General features: G+C 44.3%; 1 protein-coding gene across 1 annotated transcript; it reads left to right on the forward strand.

Moving 5' to 3' along the window:
• The first annotated feature begins 7136 nt into the window (after positions 1–7136).
• LOC134396771 (ovomucoid-like) lies at positions 7137–12182 on the forward strand. Its single transcript, XM_063123338.1, has 4 exons — positions 7137–7533; positions 8624–8655; positions 11390–11502; positions 12003–12182. The coding sequence occupies exons 1-4, from the start codon at positions 7479–7481 to the stop codon at positions 12049–12051; spliced, it is 249 nt and encodes an 82-aa protein (XP_062979408.1). The 5' UTR covers positions 7137–7478; the 3' UTR covers positions 12052–12182.
• Positions 12183–20097: the final 7915 nt, after the last annotated feature.

Raw genomic sequence — 20097 nt, forward strand, 5'->3', positions numbered from 1 at the left:
TAAAGAGATACTAACCAGTCAAATAAACAACATAACACAAACAAGTCTCCAACTGATCTGACTCTCTGCTGCACTCCCCCCTTATGACAGGCTGAGTTTCTTGAGCACTCAATATTGATTACATCTAACATGGTACTCTGGCCTACTCCAACTGTTTGTGATAACAAAGTCCAGGTGGTGACTGCGAACATGCTGGGGAGTTTTCAGCCTATTCCAATAGTTCCCGATAACAAGGGCCAGCTGGTGAGCCTAGGAATGTTTGCACTGTGTTTGACAGGGCTTTGAAAGCCTCAGGCCTTTCCTGGACGAATCTACATTACTGTAGCTGTAATGTTATAGATAGCTCTGGATGACGTCAGTGATCACGTGATGTGTTCCTTATAACGTTATACAGAAAGGTTTTGTACCATTTTACCTTTCGTTGTAACATTTCTGCATCGTTAGACTTCTTTCAATGTGCTCCATTGTTACAATGTCTTCTGTGTCGCATTGTGAAACTAATGTCACATGATCCCTCACTGGGCTTCCTGTCTGATGTGAGTTCCTCTATGTGACTTCAGTAACCGTTTCTTTGTTAGAACTATACTATGCGCATATGCGCATCCTTAATTTATTTTTTTTAAATAAATTAAATTAGAAATTGGCTACGTGCATATGCACATCCTTTAATATATATATATATATATATATATATATATATATATATATATATATCCAGTAAAGGAGATCGTTACCTTGTCATGGTGCTGGAGCTTGAGCACCTCAAGGATGCCATGAGCTAAACCGTGAAGGGACACCCAAGACGGGAAGGTCATGGTAGAGAGGTCAGACTAAATACAATCCCTGGGGAAGGTAATGGCAACCCACCCCAGTACTCTTGCCATGAAAACTAAATGGATCAGTACAACCAGAGATATGTCGGTATACCATCGGAAGATAGGACCCCCAGGTCGGAAGATGGTCAAAATGCTACTGGGGAGGAACAGAGGATAAGTTCAACTAGCCCCAGACGTGATGACGCAGCTAGCTCAAAGCCGAAAGGACGGCTAGCAGCCGATGGTGCTGGTGGTGAACGACGAATCCGATGTTCTAAAGGTCAACACACCATAGGAACCTGGAATGTAAGATCTATGAGCCAGGGCAAATTGGACGTGGTTATTGGCGAGATGTCAAGATTAAATATAGATATATTGGGTGTCAGTGAACTGAAATGGACCGGAATGGGCCACTTCACATCAGATCAGCACCAGATCTACTACTGTGGACAAGAGGATCACAGAAGAAATGGAGTAGCCTTCATAATTAATAATAAAGTGGCTAAAGCAGTGCTTGGATACAATCCAAAAAATGATAGAATGATCTCAATTCGAATTCAGGGTAAGCCATTTAACATCACAGTGATCCAAATATATGCCCCAACCACAGATGCTGAAGAAGCAGAAGTAGATCAGTTCTATGAGGATCTGCAGCACCTACTGGATAATACACCAAAAAGAGATGTTATTTTCGTTACAGGAGACTGGAACGCTAAGGTGGGCAGTCAAATGACATCTGGAATTACAGGTAAGCATGGTCTAGGAGAACAAAATGAAGCGGGACATAGGCTGATAGAATTCTGCCAGGACAACTCACTGTGCATAACAAATACTCCAGCAATTCATGGAGCGAGAATTGCCAGATGTACAAGCTGGGTTTAGAAAAGGCAGAGGAACTAGAGACCAAATTGCCAATATCCGCTGGATAATGGAGAAAGCCAGGGAGTTCCAGAAAAACATCTATTTCTGTTTTATTGACTATTCTAAAGCTTTTGACTGTGTGGATCATAACAAACTGTGGCAAGTTCTTGGTGGTATGGGGATACCAAGTCATCTTGTCTGCCTCCTTAGGAATCTGTATAACGAACAAGTAGCAACGGTAAGAACAGACCACAGAACAACGGACTGGTTTAAGATTGGGAAAGGAGTACGGCAGGGCTGTATACTCTCACCTTATCTATTCAACTTGTATGCAGAACACATCATGCGACGTGCTGGGCTTGACGAATCCAAGGCTGGAGTTAAAATTGCAGGAAGAAACATTAACAATCTCAGATATGCGGATGACACCACTTTGATGGCTGAAAGCGAGGAGGAGCTGAGGAGCCTTATGACAAAGGTGAAAGAAGAAAGTGCAAAAGCCGGGTTGCAGTTAAACCTCAAAAAAACCAAGATTATGGCAACTAGCTTGATTGATAACTGGCAAATAGAGGGAGAAAACGTGGAGGCAGTGACAGACTTTGTATTTCTGGGCGCAAAGATTACTGCAGACGCTGACTGCAGCCAGGAAATCAGAAGACGTTTACTTCTTGGGAGGAGAGCAATGACAAATCTTGATAAAATAGTTAAGAGCAGAGACACCACACTGACAACAAAGGTCCGCATAGTTAAAGCAATGGTATTCCCCGTAGTAACCTATGGCTGCGAGAGCTGGACCATAAGGAAAGCTGAGCGAAGGAAGATAGACGCTTTTGAACTGTGGTGCTGGAGGAAAATTCTGAGAGTGCCTTGGACTGCAAGAAGATCAAACCAGTCCATACTCCAGGAAATAAAGCCAGACTGCTCACTTGAGGGAATGGTATTAAAGGCAAAACTGAAGTACTTTGGCCACATAATGAGAAGACAGGATACCCTGGAGAAGAGGCTGATGCTAGGGAAAGTGGAAGGCAAAAGGAAGAGGGGCCGACCAAGGGCAAGATGGATGGATGATATCCTGCAGGTGACAGAGGGGTGGTGACAGCCGACAGAAAGCTCTGGTCTGGGCTGGTCCATGAAGTCACGAAGAGTCGGAAACGACTGAACGAATAAACAACAATATATATATATATATATATATATATATATATATATATATGTATATATTAAAAAGGGTTTTACCTGAGGTAGGTTGCATGTAATGCCACAGAAATAATGTTTAAAAAATGAGAAAGATTTAACACATTCCATTCACCAGGCATCCCTACACTTTCCTCAAGAGACAGACAACTCCGACAATCCACAAACCACTCTCTCTGAAGAACTCCCGCCACAAACATTTGAAATTAAGAGCATGCGCATAAAGGAATGTTAGCTAGAGAGGTGTGGAAAATACAAAAACAAGGAAGAGGGAGGCGCAGAGAAAGGACAGTCTGGGAATTGCAAGGATCACAGAAACGCGAAGAAGAAACAAGACAGACAACAGGGCAACCAACAGTGTGCTCCGCAACGTTACAAGAAAAGGTAAGTAACGCTACTGAGCAACGGTATACAAGGTAGCGATACACGTTACAATGTTACAAAGGCTAAAAAAATCTATATAAGCAGAAGTGTAGTTCCATACCCTAGGTCTGCTCTGCAGGTCCTTTTGACTGGAGATGTCAGTGGGACCTGGTAGTTATAATTGATAGATAATAGATCTATCTAGACCTCTTAGACCACTATGATCCTCAGGGGATGGCTTGCTGTCTGTTCTACATCCTGCAGAGTTCTGTCCGGCAGCAGGCACCGACAATTATGTGCTTTTGACAGTTATTAAAATCTTTCTTGCTTTTCCTGTTTTCCCTAACCAAGAACAAGTCTAAACATTTTTTCTGTTATTAATTATGTATTGTGCTATAATTTGTTGTTTTATCAGTACTTGCATCTCACTAGACTGTTTGGGACTTATTTATTATAAATATAACAAAATATAACAAAATATAATTATAAACAAAATTATAAATTATAATTTATAATTATAAATTTTGTTTATATAAACAAAATATAAGTATAACAAAATTTATTATAAATATAACAAAAGAGAAAGAAATGGAACAATTCTCCAGATTTCAGCCTGCTGGCACTTGACACCTAGTGGCAAATTACTTGCAAATTGGTGTTTGCAGTAGGACCCATTTATCTCTTACAAAACTGCCAATAAGCCTTATCAAATCTTAGCAAGATTACATTTGGACCACCTTGTGCCTTCATCTTACCTGTCTCAGTTTTTACCTTGTGAAATGCCCAGGTGCCATTGATGCTATGTTGACACAATAAACATTTATGTGGTTCAGCATTCACTGCAAATGACTCTGAATGGTGTATTTCTGATAACAGCTATCTCAAGGTTGAGTATTCTAAAATCTATTTCTAATAGTAATAATAATAATAATAATAATAATAATAATAATAATAATAATAATAATTTTATTTCTTAACCGCCTCTCCATCCTGATCGAGGCAGGGAACAACAATAAGTATAAAATACATAAAATGTTGATTAAAAACATAGTATACATTGTTAAAACTTCCTAAAAAACATACTAAAAACGTACTAAAAGCATCTTAAAATTCCACTAGATAGGCCTGTCAGAAAAGATCAGTCTTTATAGCTTTCTTAAATTCTGAAAGACTGTTAAGTTGACAAATCTCCTCTGGCAGGCCATTCCACAGTCTGGGAGCATCAGAAGAGAAGATAACTGCTGCCCAGATGCAAAATCCTGTTTCTAGGGAAGGTACTTGAGAGCATTGTGGTAGAGCAAATGCAGGCACTCTTGAAAGATACTGATTATCTAGACCCATTCCAGTCTGGGTTTTGACCTGGTAACAGGACTGAATCAGCCTTGGTCACTCTCATGGATGACCTTTATTGAGTGCAACCCCATCCAGAACAGGTTGAACACTCACCATCTGGTGAGAAGAACCACCCACTAGCAGCATCTCAGTCTTGTCTGGATTGAATTTCAGACAAGTCCTCATCCAGTCCATTGTCACAGCCAGGCACCGGTTCAGCACATCCACAGCCTCACCTGATGAAGATGAGAAGGAGAAGTAGAGCTGCGTGTCATCAGTATACTGAAGACAACACACCCCAAAACTCCAGATGACTGCACCCAACGGTTTCAGGTACATGTTAAACAGCATGGGAGACAAGACTGACCCCTGTGGAATCCCATACTGGAGAGTCCACGGGGCCGAGCAATGTTCCCCAAGCACCACCTTCTGGAGCTGACACGCCAAGTAGGAGTGGAACCACTGCAATGCAGTACCTCCCACTCCCAGCTTAGCCAGTCATTCCAGAAGGATACCTGGAATCACACTCCCCCTGTCTTTCTCCCAACATAGGTCATCATACAGGGCAACCAAGGCTTTTTCTGTGCCAAAACCAGGCCTGAAACCCAACTGAAATGGATCCAGATAATCAGTCTCATCCAAGAGTGTCTGGATCTGGTTCACCAGCTATAAGCTCTCCTGGACAGGGATAGCTTGGCCACAGTGGTACAGGCATTAGTAACCTCAAGCCTGGATTACTGCAATGTGCTATATTTGGGGCTGCCCTTAAAGCCACTTCGGAAGCTGAGGTAGTGCAGAATGCAGCAGCTTGGCTGTTGTCAGAAACTGCCCCTTTTGGGACCAGGATACCTTCTTCTTCACCAATGTGTCTGACTACTGAGGTCATCTGAGGGCATGTTCCTGGTGTTTCCACACAGACCTATGGTCCATTTAGAGTCCACCAGGAGAAGAGCCTTCAGTGTGGTGACTCCCTCCTACGGAACTCCCTGCCTCAGGCAGATGCCAACACATTATTATTATTATTATTATTATTATTATTATTAATAATAATAATAATAATAATAATAATAATAATAATAATTTGGCTCATCCTGAAAACATTATTGTTCCAAGAAGCTTTACCAGAATGAGCGGCCGTGGTTCAATCTGTACCTTGTTCTTTTAAAATTTAATTTTAATGATGTTTTTATTCTTTTATTTTATTTGTTCACCACTCTGAAATCTTAAGATAGGAAGCGGTATATAAATATTGTAAATAAATAAATGTAAATAAATAATCATTTCAACCACACTGCTAGTTGTCCCATTTTCTCCCTGCCTCGGAAATTTGGTGGCTTTCCATCCATATTTTGTACATCAGGCAGTTGGTCATGCATTTTCACTCTTGCTTCTCAAATTTTCATCCTCATTTTTTTCTAGTATAGCATATTCACTAGAAGAACTCCCAATGGACTTATATCTCAAAGGGCAACACTAACGTATGTCCTTGAGGCCCTACATGAGGGGTAAATCCCTTTCCCCAATAACATCTCATAACAAGTTCTGTTATGCACCAAACATAGATAATCTACCAGAAAAATTACATAGCTATCTATATGCAAATTTTGGGGCAGACCAGACAAGGGGAAGATTAGCCATGCCCTCAAAATTTACTTTTTGTCCCATGGGGAAATGTGCAAAATGGGTGTTCCCAGCCTAAATATAGATGGCCCAAATGAGCCACCCACAATCAAACAGGAATATGGAATGATGGCAATGCAGCAAAAGACATTCCCTGTGTTTTCTCCACAAATCAACTATTTATTTATTTATTGCATTTCTATACCATCTTAAAGCCAAAGCTCTCTGGGTAGTTCACTGAAATTAAAACCACAGAGTACAAATACCATTTTAGTAATATCTGAAGAATTCAGGTGACCATGTGCGCTCTTTTACAGAGGGCAGTCCTCTACTTTGAAGTTATCTTCTATTTGAACAGCTGCCCATGCCAAGTCCTACATGAAGTTAAATAACCATTAGAAGCAAGACACAGAGCTTGAGGATACCTGTGCACAACACCTTTTCACTGAGCAAGGAACACAGGCTGCCCGGACATGGTCTTTCACATTATGGTTAGATCGTACTGTGTTCCCATTTCAATTATAGTAATACTATCTGAATTTGCATCTATACATATAAACTAGAATGTGCACATTTTATTCAAAACTGTGTCCTTCCTTCCCCCTTTTTTGGGTGGTGTGTGTCTTCTTTTTTTGGCAATTCACAATGTTTGGGGCAGACTACTTAAAGAACGTTCTCTGCCTAAAAACATATGGCAAACATGTCAGTATGCACTTTGGCCAGACACAGTTCTCAGTGCTTTTAATATTTAATCTCACTGCTGCATTTATTGAGCTGTTGTTCACTTCACGCTTTCATTATATATGGCTGTGGCAGCAGTCAATATGAAGTCAAACTGATGTATGTGAGTTAAAAATAAGCTACAGCAGGAAAGACCCACCCACCGACCCACTCCTGAAGTCTTGCAGTGTGTATTCATGGCTCAGCTGGACTTTAAAAGCAAAGACTGTTCGTTAGTCTGAATTATTCACAATGTCATTCAAAGACGGCAGCTAGTGTATGCCCCCTAAGGCATCTTGGCATTTTATTAAGGACTATGATTTTAGAGTCTAGTACTTTGACAACAAAGATCTTCAGTCCTTTCCTGAGAAATGATCTGAGTTGGTTTGCAATGTGTTGTCATTGCCTTCTTCATTCAGCTTGTAAATTGTTTGAGACAAGTCCCTCCCCGCATCACATGCTCATCTGAACAGGGGCTTCAAGAAGGAGGAGGAGCCCATGGTGCCATAAATTCAATAAATTCTATAAAACCTTTCCTAGAAAAGATTGTTCTTGAAACTCAACCAATTTACAATGAAAGTAACTGCTCTTTTCCTTCTCTTTGCTGTGGGGATCATCTGTTTCTCAGGTAAGGGCAATGTGGAATCCATTCTCCTCCTCCTCCTCCTTCTCCTCCTCCTCCTCCTCCTTCTTGAAAATGGGTTAGTCTTGTTCAAAGCAGAGTATAGGAAATCAGGCACCTGGCTGATTGGAATGCATCTCATTTCAGAAGCAAGGGAACCGGGCTGCAAATGTGAAATGCACAGCTTTGTGGGGCCCTGGAAAAAGAAGAGAGGAGAATTGGGTTTATGTGGAACTTGGATAAGAACTTGATGGGAACAGCACAGAATGGGTTTAGCTCAGAATGCTGGTTGCATGAATTCTGCCACTGTGCAGTTATACCTTGACAGTTAACACGTTGCCCAATGCAGAAAACAAACAGGAAAGTTCTTTATTCCTTCAGTGAGGGGATTACTTCGCAAATTTACTTGAAGTTTCTAAAGACAGAGTTTTCTCCCTGTCTCATTATGATGAGAAGCACATGGCAAAGCACTTTCTATTCCTGGTTCATAAGAAGGTAACAAAAATCCAAAAAGAGAATTTTGATTATTAGTTTTCCTCTGAAATGGCTACTTCTTTTTTCTTTTTTATATTATTAATATTATAATTATAATTATTATTATTATTATTATTCATCATCATCATCATCATCATCATTTATATACCGCCCCATAGCCGAAGCTCTCAGGGAAGTTTACAAAATTTAAAAACAGTGAACATTAAAAACAAATATACAAAATTTAAAACCATAAAAATCATAAAATACAAACAAAAACAGACCATATAAACTTTATAACAATTGTTGTTGTTGTTGTTAATAATAACATGATGATGATGATACATAAAGAAAAGAACTTTCCCTCTCATATATATGGATGAGATCCATAATCCTTGTGAATGGAATTTCACTCACAGGACATTCCCATTAGAGGAATTGATGAAAAAGATTTTCGCTAATTCCCCTTTCTTCCTGAGAAGCTGCTCTGAAGGGTTTGGGGGACCCTTTTGTTATTGTTAGAAAGTTTTGATTCAGCTATAATAAAACCAGACTAGGCTTCAGACACTGCTAATAGTAGACTGGATTTTTCATTAATAATATTCTTCCTTTTTTATTTTAGGCAATGCAGAAGCTGCTCATGCTATCAACAGGGTGAGAGAGAAAAGTTTTTCCCCCTCCATTATTTAAATGTGGTATCTCTTCTTTAGTGAAATAACACTTTGCCAATATATGGCAGAAGGCAATATAACACGCCCGGTACTGAACTGAAATCCAGGCAATGTCAATCCAGTTCTGACTTTTATCCTTCCATTCGAGAAGTCTGTGTTGAAATCACCTCGCCCTTTCTGTTGTCATGCCTTAAAACCAAGCGCATATCTTAAAAACATTCAGACCTTTAACCTTGAAAGCTGTTCAAGTTCTGAATGGTCTTAATACTATCATGTATCTCTGCCATGTAGCCCAATACATCTTCCAGAAATAGGAGTGAAAAATACATTGAAGTAGGACAAGAGTGCTACACTAAGGAAATTAATTTTCAGGCAAACCTGGGTTCCATTCTTTATTTAATTATTACCAATGATTATGAACCGCTTACATCTATGGCATACACAAATCATAAAAATAAAGGCCAGTACATAGAATATAGTTTAGGAATGTGAAATGGAAGGCCATCGGTCTTCAACATCCACCTAAAAATAAAAAGGTGTTGGTGCATATGCAATTTCTTAGGGAAAATAATTCCACAAAGTTGGTGCTACTATGCTAAATGCCCTTCTCCAGATGAATGTGGAATGGACCTCAGATGTATGTGGCACCATTCTTAGGGTGACCATATGAAAAGGAGGACAAGGCTCCTGTATCTTTAACAGTTGCAATGAAAAAGGAGTTTCAGCAGGTGTCATTTGTATGCATGCAGCCGGGGCCAGCGCTAGGAGTAGGCAGGTCAGGAGGCTTCCTAGGGCGCCGCCCCTTAGGGGCACATGCAGGCAGCGTTCCGGCTGGCTGAACTGACTGCGCAGCAGCAGAAGCAATGAGCTGGCTGGTGCTGGCGCAAAGAGCAGCAGCAGCAGCAGCAGCAGACCATGCCGGGCACCGCGTGAGGAGGAAGACGACACCCCTGCATCTCAATGCCTCTGCAGTCACCGCAGCGCCTCCTCCTCCCTCTTTTGAACTGTAACCCAATAACAGCGATGAGCACCACTCCCTTGGCAGAGCTTCCTCACATACACACCCCAGCAATGCTCTTCCTTCTCCGCCTTCCTCAGTTAAGTTCCCAGAAGGAACCCGGCTTGGTCTGGCGACTGTAAGGTTGCCCATCCCTGGATGGGGTGATTGGCATGGCTCCCCCTCCCCTCCCCCCTGTTGTGGAGCTGGAGGGCTGGATGAAAAAGTTCCCAGCCAGGGCAGTAACAGACTCAGCCCCTCCCTCCCTCCTACTTAGAGTAGACCCATTGAAATGAATAGGATGTTAGTTAAGTCAAATTCATTTAAGTGGGACTACACTAAGAAGGACTAACGTTGTCTACTACCCGGTAGAACCACTGTTAAGAGCTGTGCATGTAGAGGGAATTTCGGCCGGTGGTGCTTCTCTCCAGCCCCCTGCAGCTGCTGCCTTCCCTCTCGTGCCTGACTCAGAAATCCTCCGGACGAGTGGATCATGCCCAAGGCCACTCTCGATACATTCCTTTCCTGTCCACCGGCTCCCTTATCACCCTTCAATCAATCAGTGTGGTTAAAAAAGCAGCAATGAAAACGATCCGCCGGCCACCAGCACAAGGACCGGGGGTTGTCGAGCCAGGGACCATGGCAACAAGCCCTTTGAAAGGACCCCGGGTAAAAAGGTGGCCATGTGGGTATCACTGAGCTCTAAGGTTGGGGCTGGACGGGGCTTATGGAGAGGAGGAAAGTCGCTGAAGCTGCACTCCCAGTTCGCACCTACTTAAGATGAGTACTGTTGAATGCCATGATGGGGCTTACTTCTGAGTAGACATGAAGAGAACTGTGCAGTCAAGTCTCTGAGCAAAGGCTGGCAGAGTCTCTCCAAGCCCTCCGCCCGCCCCCCACCCACCCTGAAAAGCACAGGGAGAAGGGGTTGGATAGAGACGCTCTTGTTGAGGATGGGAAGGACAGATGTTGCTCCCTGCCTGGGTTTCATATCCAGGGCCAATGCTACCATTAGGCCAAATAAGCAGCTGCCCAGGACACAGACCCCAGAGGGGTGCAGTATGGACTTTTAAGGTTCCCAGTTTTATGCAATTTACCTGTTGTTGTTGTTTTTAAAAAAGTTCAAGTTTTCTGCTTTTTATTTTTTCTACAAAACATCTGTTCTTAAAAATCAAAGTTGGCAATTTGGCTGGGGGGTGCAAGTGGCTCGTCTTGCCTAGGGCGCAAAATAGTCTGGCATCAGCCCTGCACGCATCACCTGGTGAAATTCCCTCTTCATCACAACAGTTAAAGCTACAGGAGCCCTGCCCTCTTTTGTATCTGGTCAAGCTAGGATAGCTCCAGCATTTTTATTTGTTGTGATGAAGAGGGAATTTCACCAGGTGCTGTATGCATACAAATGACACCTGCTGAAATTCCCTTTTCTATACAACTGTTAAAGATACAGGAGCCCTGTCCTCCTTTCCATATGGTCACCCTAACCATTCTTCTATGACTAAGCTGAATAACAAAGTCAGGTGCTTTTGCTGGGAAACAGATGTCCTGGCCTACAAAACCTCAGTCATGTTCATGCAATGCTTAATTTCTGTGCAAATGTATTGGTTCGCTAGCCCATGTTAACTCTCCTTCTCCAATCTCAACCTCTATTAAGGAACATGTCTTGCAGTTTAAAAGAACGTAGCTATTGCCAATGCTGAGTTGTACAGCTTTTATTTTACAGGATGTTTGTGGGAATTACCCTACACGAGTACCATGCACAAAGGAATATAGACCCGTCTGTGGCACTGACAATGTAACATATTCCAACGTGTGTGTGCTGTGTAGGAAGAATGCGTAAGTATCTGTTTTCCTTTATCATTTACATTCTTCAAATGTGGATGTTGGTTTCTGCTGGATTTTTATTTATTTTTAAAGTCTTTCAAGCTTCAATTTCAGTAGACAGAAATGCCAGTAGGCACAGAGCTTTTGTTGAACCAGCCACTCATGTTGCGCAGGCACCTCCAGTTCAAGGAATATCTATGACACGAACTCAGGGTAGGTAACCATCTCTGAATAGAGAAGAACAGCCTTGGAGCATGAAGTCCTGTCCATAGATTATTTTAAATTCCCATCTGTTTTTAGTTGCTCTTTCCCTGAATGTTAGCAGGTGCCTTGGCTTGCAGAAAAAAAGTCAATGATACATCCTGTTAAAAGGTAATATCATGGAGGCTTGCAAGGCCATGTCATCTGGAAATGCATGTGCTCAGATTCCCACAAGGCAAGTTCTGGAGATCTTTCTACCTTGCCCTGGGGAATGGAAGCTGATAATCGGTATATTTTACACTCTGTTTCAGACGTAGAAACATTGGAATTAGAATGAGAGGACCTTGCCTTGGGGCCTAAACCTATACCCCATCTGCCAAAGAAGGAAAGAGTGGGTCTTCTGGATGTCATTGTTGAAGACATGCAGTGTTTGAAAATATTCTGTTGATTCATCTCCAGATTTTATAGTCAATAAAAACAAAAGCATTGCACCCTTCTGTTTCAATCCCTGTGTCGGGGGTAGTTTTTGGTGACAGAAATACACCATGGTCTGCACTGATATAGATGGCAAAGAGATGGGTCTGGCTTTTTATTTTTTGCTCAATTCCACCCGCTTTCCCAGCAAATGATCTTCATATAAGCAATTGCATTGCGGATGAGCTCTATGAACTAGGATGATATAGCTGTGGTCAGTTCTATGATCACAGCAGCACCAGAATGTGCAGCAAAAGCCATCTGGTGGAATGTTTTTGCCATGGATGGCCTACTCGGCATTTGAAGAGAGCATTTTGTATGGCAGGAATTAAAAGGACATTTACAGCTGAAGCAAAGAAACATACTGTTTGGCCAGCAGGTGGCTCCCCTGTACTGCAAGGGGCCTCAGCATCAAAGGCAAGTCCTTCAAGGTGCGGGTGCAGTTCCTCCCAATGTGTTTAGTGATACCTTTCATATCCCAAGATAACCAAAGACAAGCAGGATAATGCTAGAAAGCACATGGATTAGTGTTATTAATTACATTTTAATTTGGTGGGGCTAAACACAGGCCTTAGTTTTCAGTCGAAGTTTCTCCAAGAAGCGTGTTCTTGTCTTTGCAAGAAAAAGGTATATATTAGTCAGAAGCACACACAAATTGCTGTACAACAGTTTCTGCAATGTGTCAGAAATAACTGTTCTGGTAATAGGAATCACTGCACAAAGTATATCTGGGTAGAACCAGGGTTGTTGGAAAAATCCACAATGGAGTCAAATGATTTCAGATTAATATGAATCCAACCTGGAGATTCCGCAGCAGAATTGTGAACCTTTTTTCTAACTTTCTGTAATTGTGTGCAAATTTAAAAATGGACAAATATGAAAACAAAAATTAAAGCTGAAAATGTACATTCCCCCCATATTCTAAATTGGGAGGGGATGTGCCCAATTTCATAAGTATGAATTTGCACAATGGCAAATTTGCATAAATTCTGAAACTTAAACAGAAAACCTTATTCCATTAGTGAGCAGATGAAGGGAACGAAAGGCACCTGACAATCCATGAAAGGGAGAAGGAATGGGATGCTCACACCCTGTACATTCTGAGGTAGAGGATGATCATTTGGAGAAAGTTCAGCAGAAGATAAAGGGTTACTAGGTACCCTGCAATTGCTTTAATAAACCAGGGCATGATGGCCAATGATACCTAAACTCAAGAGCTGCATACAAGGATACAGGGGTAGTCTTGCTGCATTTTCTCCTTCGTCCCCATGCCAGCAATTGCCAGGGCTGGCCTATGTATGAGCCACAAAGAGCTATGAACTGGCCCACAATTTGTCCCAATGAAGCTGAAGTCTACAAATGAGAAATGGGGGTCGTGATGGCACAAGGGGACGTTTCAGGTGGAGAATGTGTGGGGAGTCCCATAGCTAAGCTCGCAGAGGGCTCAGTCATGGCACCTCTATTCACTCGCTGAGAAGAAGACTTCCACCACCACTGCCACACACAAACCCATCATGCTCTCCTTGCCGACAGGAGAAGTAGAGTGCTGAAAGCCCGTGGATGGTGGTGGTGGTGCTGTCAGAGGCAGGGGGGATTCCTGCTGCTGCCACACATCACCCCTGGGCAAAATCCACAAACCCCAGGAGAGCGCGAGGGGTTTGCATGTGGTAATGGGGGTTGGAAGGCGGGAAGACTCCTGCTACCACTGCTCGCCACCACCATTTTGCGCAAATCTCTTCCAAGCTACATTGGAGCCAGGCCTCTACCCTCAACAGGCCAAATGGGCAAAATATGCTCCTAAACAAGCAAAATAAATAAATAAATCTGTTAGCGAAACCTGGAGCAAAGCAAAAAGGATAAATTACATAAACAAAAACAAAGAAGTAAAACTCCTCTACTAGGGTTCAGTTGCTCTTTGATGCATTGCACACCTAAACATCTCTGTTTTCTGACTGATCTCTTTTCTTTTTTCCCAGTTGCCAACTGGAATTTTGGTTCTAGACTGGCAAATGACATGTTGGGGGCGGGGAAGAAACCTGCAAATGTTTTTCAGTGTTTTAGGGAAATGGCATCCTCCTCTCCTCCCCCCGCCGCAAGTATTATTGGGACTCCAAGGTATTTGTGAATCCCATGAAGGTCACCCAGAGCAGCTGGAAACATGGATTACCCACGCACACACTTTGAATCGCCTTCTATAAAAGGTCTATTGTCTTCACTCCAGCTTTCCATTTTATCATTTTTTACATTTCCTCACATACCAAAATGCAGGCTGATAGCCACACTCAAGAAAGACAGGCTTATATCTCAAGCCATGCCATGACTCAGACTTCCTCAATTGTATTCCACAGCAAACCCTTAAAAGAGAAATGGCCCTTCATGGCCACTCTAGTTTGTGCCCATACATATATTAAAAACAGAGAGCCCCCGTGGTAACTTTAAATCATGGCTCAGCCGTTAGGAAGAGGTCTAGAAGTAAGTCTAGGTGGTGGCAGTGATGGTGGGAGGTGACTGGGAAGGGAGAGGAGTAGGGATGTGCTCCACTTCTCCTCGGACCGGAGAAGCAGGAGCAGATCGGGGGGCTTCGCCTCCGCTTAAGGCAGAGGCGAAGAGGATCGACGGAGCCATGGAGCGTTGCGGAGCGGATCGAGGTAAAGGCGTATCCTTCGCCTCGATCTGGAGCTCCGCAAAAAAAGGTAAGGGGGGTTTACTTGGCCCTGCCGCTGTCGCTGTCGCCCTTGCGACAACAGCGGCAGAGCCAGGTAAGGGGGAGGGGGGTCTTACATGCATCTGTCCACGGTCCCGCAGCTGCTTCAACAGAGCCCGAGGACTCAAACAGGAAGACTAGGCCGCCTCGGGCTCCGTTGAAGCAGCTGCAGGTCCACGGAAGGATGGAGGTAAGGGAGAGGAGGGAGGGATTTTTACCTGGCTCTGCTGCTGCTGCCGCCCATGCGGCAATGGTGGCAGAGCTAGGTAAGGGGGCAAGGGGGAGGGGGATCTTACCTGCATCCGTCGCAGCCCATCCCAGCTTCACTAGAGCCCATGGCTCAACCAGGAAATGTAGGCTGCAATCGGGGCCTACAGTTCCTGGTTGAGCCGCGGGATCTAGTGAAGCCGGGATGGGCCGGGACAGACACAGGTAAGGGGGAGGAAGGAGGGGGGGTCTTACCTGGCACCACTCCATGCCACTGCGGAGCCGGAGCTCCCCTAGGCTGATCGAGGCGGGGCGGAGCAGGACCAATTCGCAATTTACAGATCGGGCGCGAAGAGGATCGTGGGGTCCGTGCACATCCCTAGAGAGGAGGATGAGGAGGAAGAGGGAGGTGATTCCAATGGACTATCCTGGACTCATGGCTCGCCATGTGCTGACTTTCCCTGGTGCACAGGCAGGTGGGAGGGAGCAGCCCAGCACCACCCCAAATCAGTGCAAAGCACCTCAAGGCTTTAGTGCCAATATGCTTTGGCCTTGTGGCACCTCAGGCCGACCTGGTACCACCTTGCTGAGGTGGTCTGAATCAGGCCTTTCAGGGATTCAGCCTGAGGCATGCACAGCCCTACTGAAAACAACCATGAACATCTCTGTGAAGGGCATTCCATGACCGATATACCACCACTGAAAATACCCTTCCCCCTGTTGCCACCAGACACATGTCACTTTGTAAAGGCAGCCAGAAAAAGTTATCTTAGGATCCAGGGAGATACATGTGGAAGAATGGTAAACTGGACAGGAGCCATTACGAGCTTTAAAGGCCAATGCCATCACTTTGATTTGGGCCTAGAAACTGACTTTGAACCAATGCAAATGATAAAGCACTGGTGTAATGTCTTCATAATTATCCAGTCCCTGTTAATAATTAGCAGCCCTATCGTATCTGGACTGTGTAGAATTTATGAACCATTTTCAAAGTGAGCACCATGTACAGTGCATTATAATCCAAAATCTGGCAACGCCCAACAGCATGTTTGGGCGGGAGCCAGCCGTTGCGTTTGGGGAGGAACGAAATGAGCACTTCTCCCTAGCAACAGGAGTTCATCTGCCCAGCAACTGGGCCACGTGATTGCCAGGTGGGGCTGCTCTATATAAGCAGCCCGCACCGAGGTTCGGTCTCTTTCTGGTCACTGACCCACCCTCCCTCCCTCTTCTAGTACGGGATTAGCCAGACGCTTCCTTTGGAGGATGGGCTGAGTAGGAATTTTTTCCCTACGGGGTTTTTGCCTACTTCGTACTGGAGGTATTAGGAGATGGGTGTATAAATAGGTGAATTAGTGGCAGGGATGTGCGGGAATTGTAAGCGTCACATAGGGATGGTAAGCGCACTGGCACCCATTCGGGGTGATAGGCATATCCAGAAGGCCTGGTCCGGGGGGCTTCGAGGCTCACGGGCCGGGATATGGAGTGCCTTTGGTGACCCACCCCGTTCCATCTACTTCCTGTCGTTATGATGGGGAGTGGGGGTGGAACGGGGCGGTAACCCCACACTTAGCAGTGACGGAGAAGGGAGCAGCCGGAGGGACCGGCTGCTCACTTCAAGTGTGCCTTGCCCTGAACAACAGGCCGGGTGGCCTAGCATAGATAGGAATTCCTGCACAGTCACATGAAGATCCAGGGAGGGATGTTACACCAAGTTAATAAAGAGGACCAAGTTGAATCCAACAAATGTGTCTGTGTCTTATTTATGCTTCCTTCTCCAACACGCAACTGTACGCCGGCCTGAGATTCTAGTGAAATAGGGTGGGATACAAATGTTTTAAATAAATAAATGTAAATAAGGTGAGGCTGTGCAAGTCCTGGACCAGTGTCTTGACTCAGTAATGCTTTTTATACTGTATTTTGTATTTGTGTTGGTTGTTTTATTATGTTCTTCATGGTTTTAACTTTTGTGAACTGCCCAGAGAGCTTCAGCTATTGGGTGGTATAAAAATGTAATAAATTAATAAATGGCTGGATGAGGGCCAATAAACTGAAACTAAATCCTGAAACTGAATCCTGGCAAGATGGAAGCCCTGTGGGTGATGGTTCCCGAGTCTGGGAGATACGCTCGTTGCCTGTTGTGGATGAGGTTGCACTCCCTCTGAAAGATCAGGTTTGGAGTTTGGGAGTACTCTTAGACCCATCACTATCATTCGAGGTCCAAGTGGCTGTGGTGGCACGGAGTGCCTTTTACCAGTGTTGCCTGTTTCTCCAGCTATGGAATAGCTTGGCCACGTTGGTAGAGGCATTCATATCCTCAGGTCTGGATTACTGCAATGTGCACTATGTGGGGCTGCCCTTAAACCTGCTCCAGGAACTGGAGCTAGTGCAGGATGCCACAGCTTGGCTGTTGTTGGGAGCTCCTCCTTTCCAGCATGTAACTCCTTTGCTGAGGGAACGGCCCTGGCTGCCCATTCACTACTGAGCCAGGTTTAAAGTTCTAATACTAGTGTACAAAGTCCTAAACAACTTGGGACCAGAATGCTTGAGACAGAGCCTACTTCCTCATGCATAGTTTAGGAAAGAGATACCCCCTATAATCCTGCCATAACTAGCACACAACCCCTCTGTCTTACAATACGTTTACTTCTGATGTTTCTAATCTTGTTTGTTTTGATTGTTTTTTCTTAGATTTGTTGGTTTTTATTCAGTGGTGTAGTAGTGGCAAATTCTGAAGTGCATGCACCTATCATGATAGTCTCCATAGCCAGGCACCTAAGGAGGGTCCAAAAAATCAGGCAGCTGTGTTGATCCATATCAAGAAATGAGTTCGGACAATTTTCCTCTGCACCTGGAACAGGGCTCTTTTAAAGCTCATGGGTTTAAAATGCCCATCCAAGCCCAAGCCACCAGAACGTACTTGGCATTACCACAAGGAGCAACATAGTATTCCTGGGGAAATTAATTTCCCCCTAGCTAATGTGAGCACTGCAAAATGTTTCCTTCTTGGACTGTTTACCTCTTGGCTATAACGGCAGACCAAGCTGCCTGTAGCAAGAAGGAACATGGAATGCTGACAACGACAGTTTCCCTAGGTTTTCTCCACAGGTCGACTATACCTAATACCTGAAGACTTAGGCCGGCCATGTGTCTTCTTTTGCAGGAGACACTCCTGTATTTGGAATGCCTCTTCTGTTAGAAGGGCTGCTCAGTCCAAGTCCCATATAAAAACAAGGAACCATCAGAATTAAGGGATGGAGCCATGGGCGGTGTTTGAAATGGGGCCACCTAGGCATGGACCTGGATCTCTTTTGAGCAACGCCCTGACTATTTGGAACTGCCCCAATTCCCATCATTAGTTTTCATGTAACCCTGCATTCCTCCTCTGAATTCAGCAGGCTTGCAATTACTAGGAAAACTTAGGGTTCTTAGCAGATAAACAGGGACTTTTATACTAAAGGGAGACTGCCACCTTTCCTTGTTCATGAGTTTCATTATGTCCGGAATCCAAAATTGCATAAGAGCCCTGTTGTCACTCAGCTTTCTCAGAGTGTGCCTGACTCGGCAGAGACTTGCCCGGGGAATGGCTACTGGGAAATTGTACTTGGAAATTGTCCATTGTAGGCAGCGAGGACCTGACAAGGAGAAGAGCAGGAGCATTGGCTGCACTCATATCAGATGGAATGTGAGAAGCCTTCTTCATCTGTCCCTCCTAGACCTCTCAGCGGCCTTCGATACCATCGACCATGGTATCCTTCTGGATAGGTTGTCTGAGCTGGGAGTTGGAGGTACTGCATTGCAGTGGTTCCACTCCTACTTGGATGGCCGATTCCAGAAGGTGGTGCTGGGGGATTATTGCTCTGTGCCGTGGCTCCTAAGCCATGGGGTTCCGCAGGGCTCTATTTTATCCCTTATGCTGTTTAACATATACATGAAGCTGCTGGGGGAGGTTATCCAGAGATGTGGACTGAGGTGTCATCAATATGCAGATGATACCCAGCTCTACCTTTCCTTTTCATCAAACCCAGGTGAGGCAGTGACTGTTCTGAACCAGTGCCTGAGCACGGTAATGGACTGGATGAGGGCTAACAAACTGAGACTCAATCCAGACAAGACGGAGGTACTGTTAGCAGGTGGTTCATTTGTCCGGCGAGGTGATGTTTGCCCTGTCCTGGACGGGGTTGCACTCTCCCTAAAGGATCGGGTCTGTAGTTTGGGGGTGCTCTTCGATCCAGAACTGTCACTTGAGGCACAGGTGAACTCAGTGGCAAAGAGCACCTTTTATCAGCTTAGGCTGATATACCAACTGCGCCCTTATCTGGACAGTGATAGCCTAGCTACAGTTATCCATGCTCTGATAACCTCTCATTTGGACTACTGCAATGCGTTATACGTGGGGCTGCCTTTGAAAACGGTCCGGAAGCTTCAGCTGGTACAAAACAGGGCAGCCCGTTTACTAACAGGGACTGGCTGGTGAGATCACATTACGCCAGTCCTTTTACAACTTCATTGGCTGCCAGTCCAGGTCCGGGCCCGATTCAAAGTGCTGGTATTGACATTTAAAGCCCTAAACGGTATGGGGCCAGGTTATTTGAAGGAATGCCTCCTCCCATATGTACCTACCCGGACCTTAAGATCATCTACAGGGGCCCTTCTCCGTGAGCCCCTGCCAAAGGAAGTGAGGCAGGTGGCTACTAGGAGGAGGGCTTTCTCCGCTGTGGCACCCCGGTTGTGGAATGAGCTCCCCAGAGAGGTCCGCCTGGCTCCTACACTGTACTCCTTTCGTCGCCAGCTGAAGACCTTTTTATTCACTCAGTATTTTAACACTTAATTTTAACTTAAATTTAAATTATGCTGTTTTAACTCTGTATTTTAACCTTATATCAATTTTGCTGCGTGGTTTTATCCTGGTTGTGCTTTTTATATTATATTGTATTTTGTATTTGTGTTTTTAACTTGTTGGTTGTTTTATGATGGTTTTAATTTTTGTGAACCGCCCAGAGAGCTTCGGCTATTGGGTGGTA

Source organism: Elgaria multicarinata, chromosome 3, assembly GCF_023053635.1.
Source record: "Elgaria multicarinata webbii isolate HBS135686 ecotype San Diego chromosome 3, rElgMul1.1.pri, whole genome shotgun sequence".
In the NCBI taxonomy this organism is placed as follows: domain Eukaryota; kingdom Metazoa; phylum Chordata; class Lepidosauria; order Squamata; family Anguidae; genus Elgaria; species Elgaria multicarinata.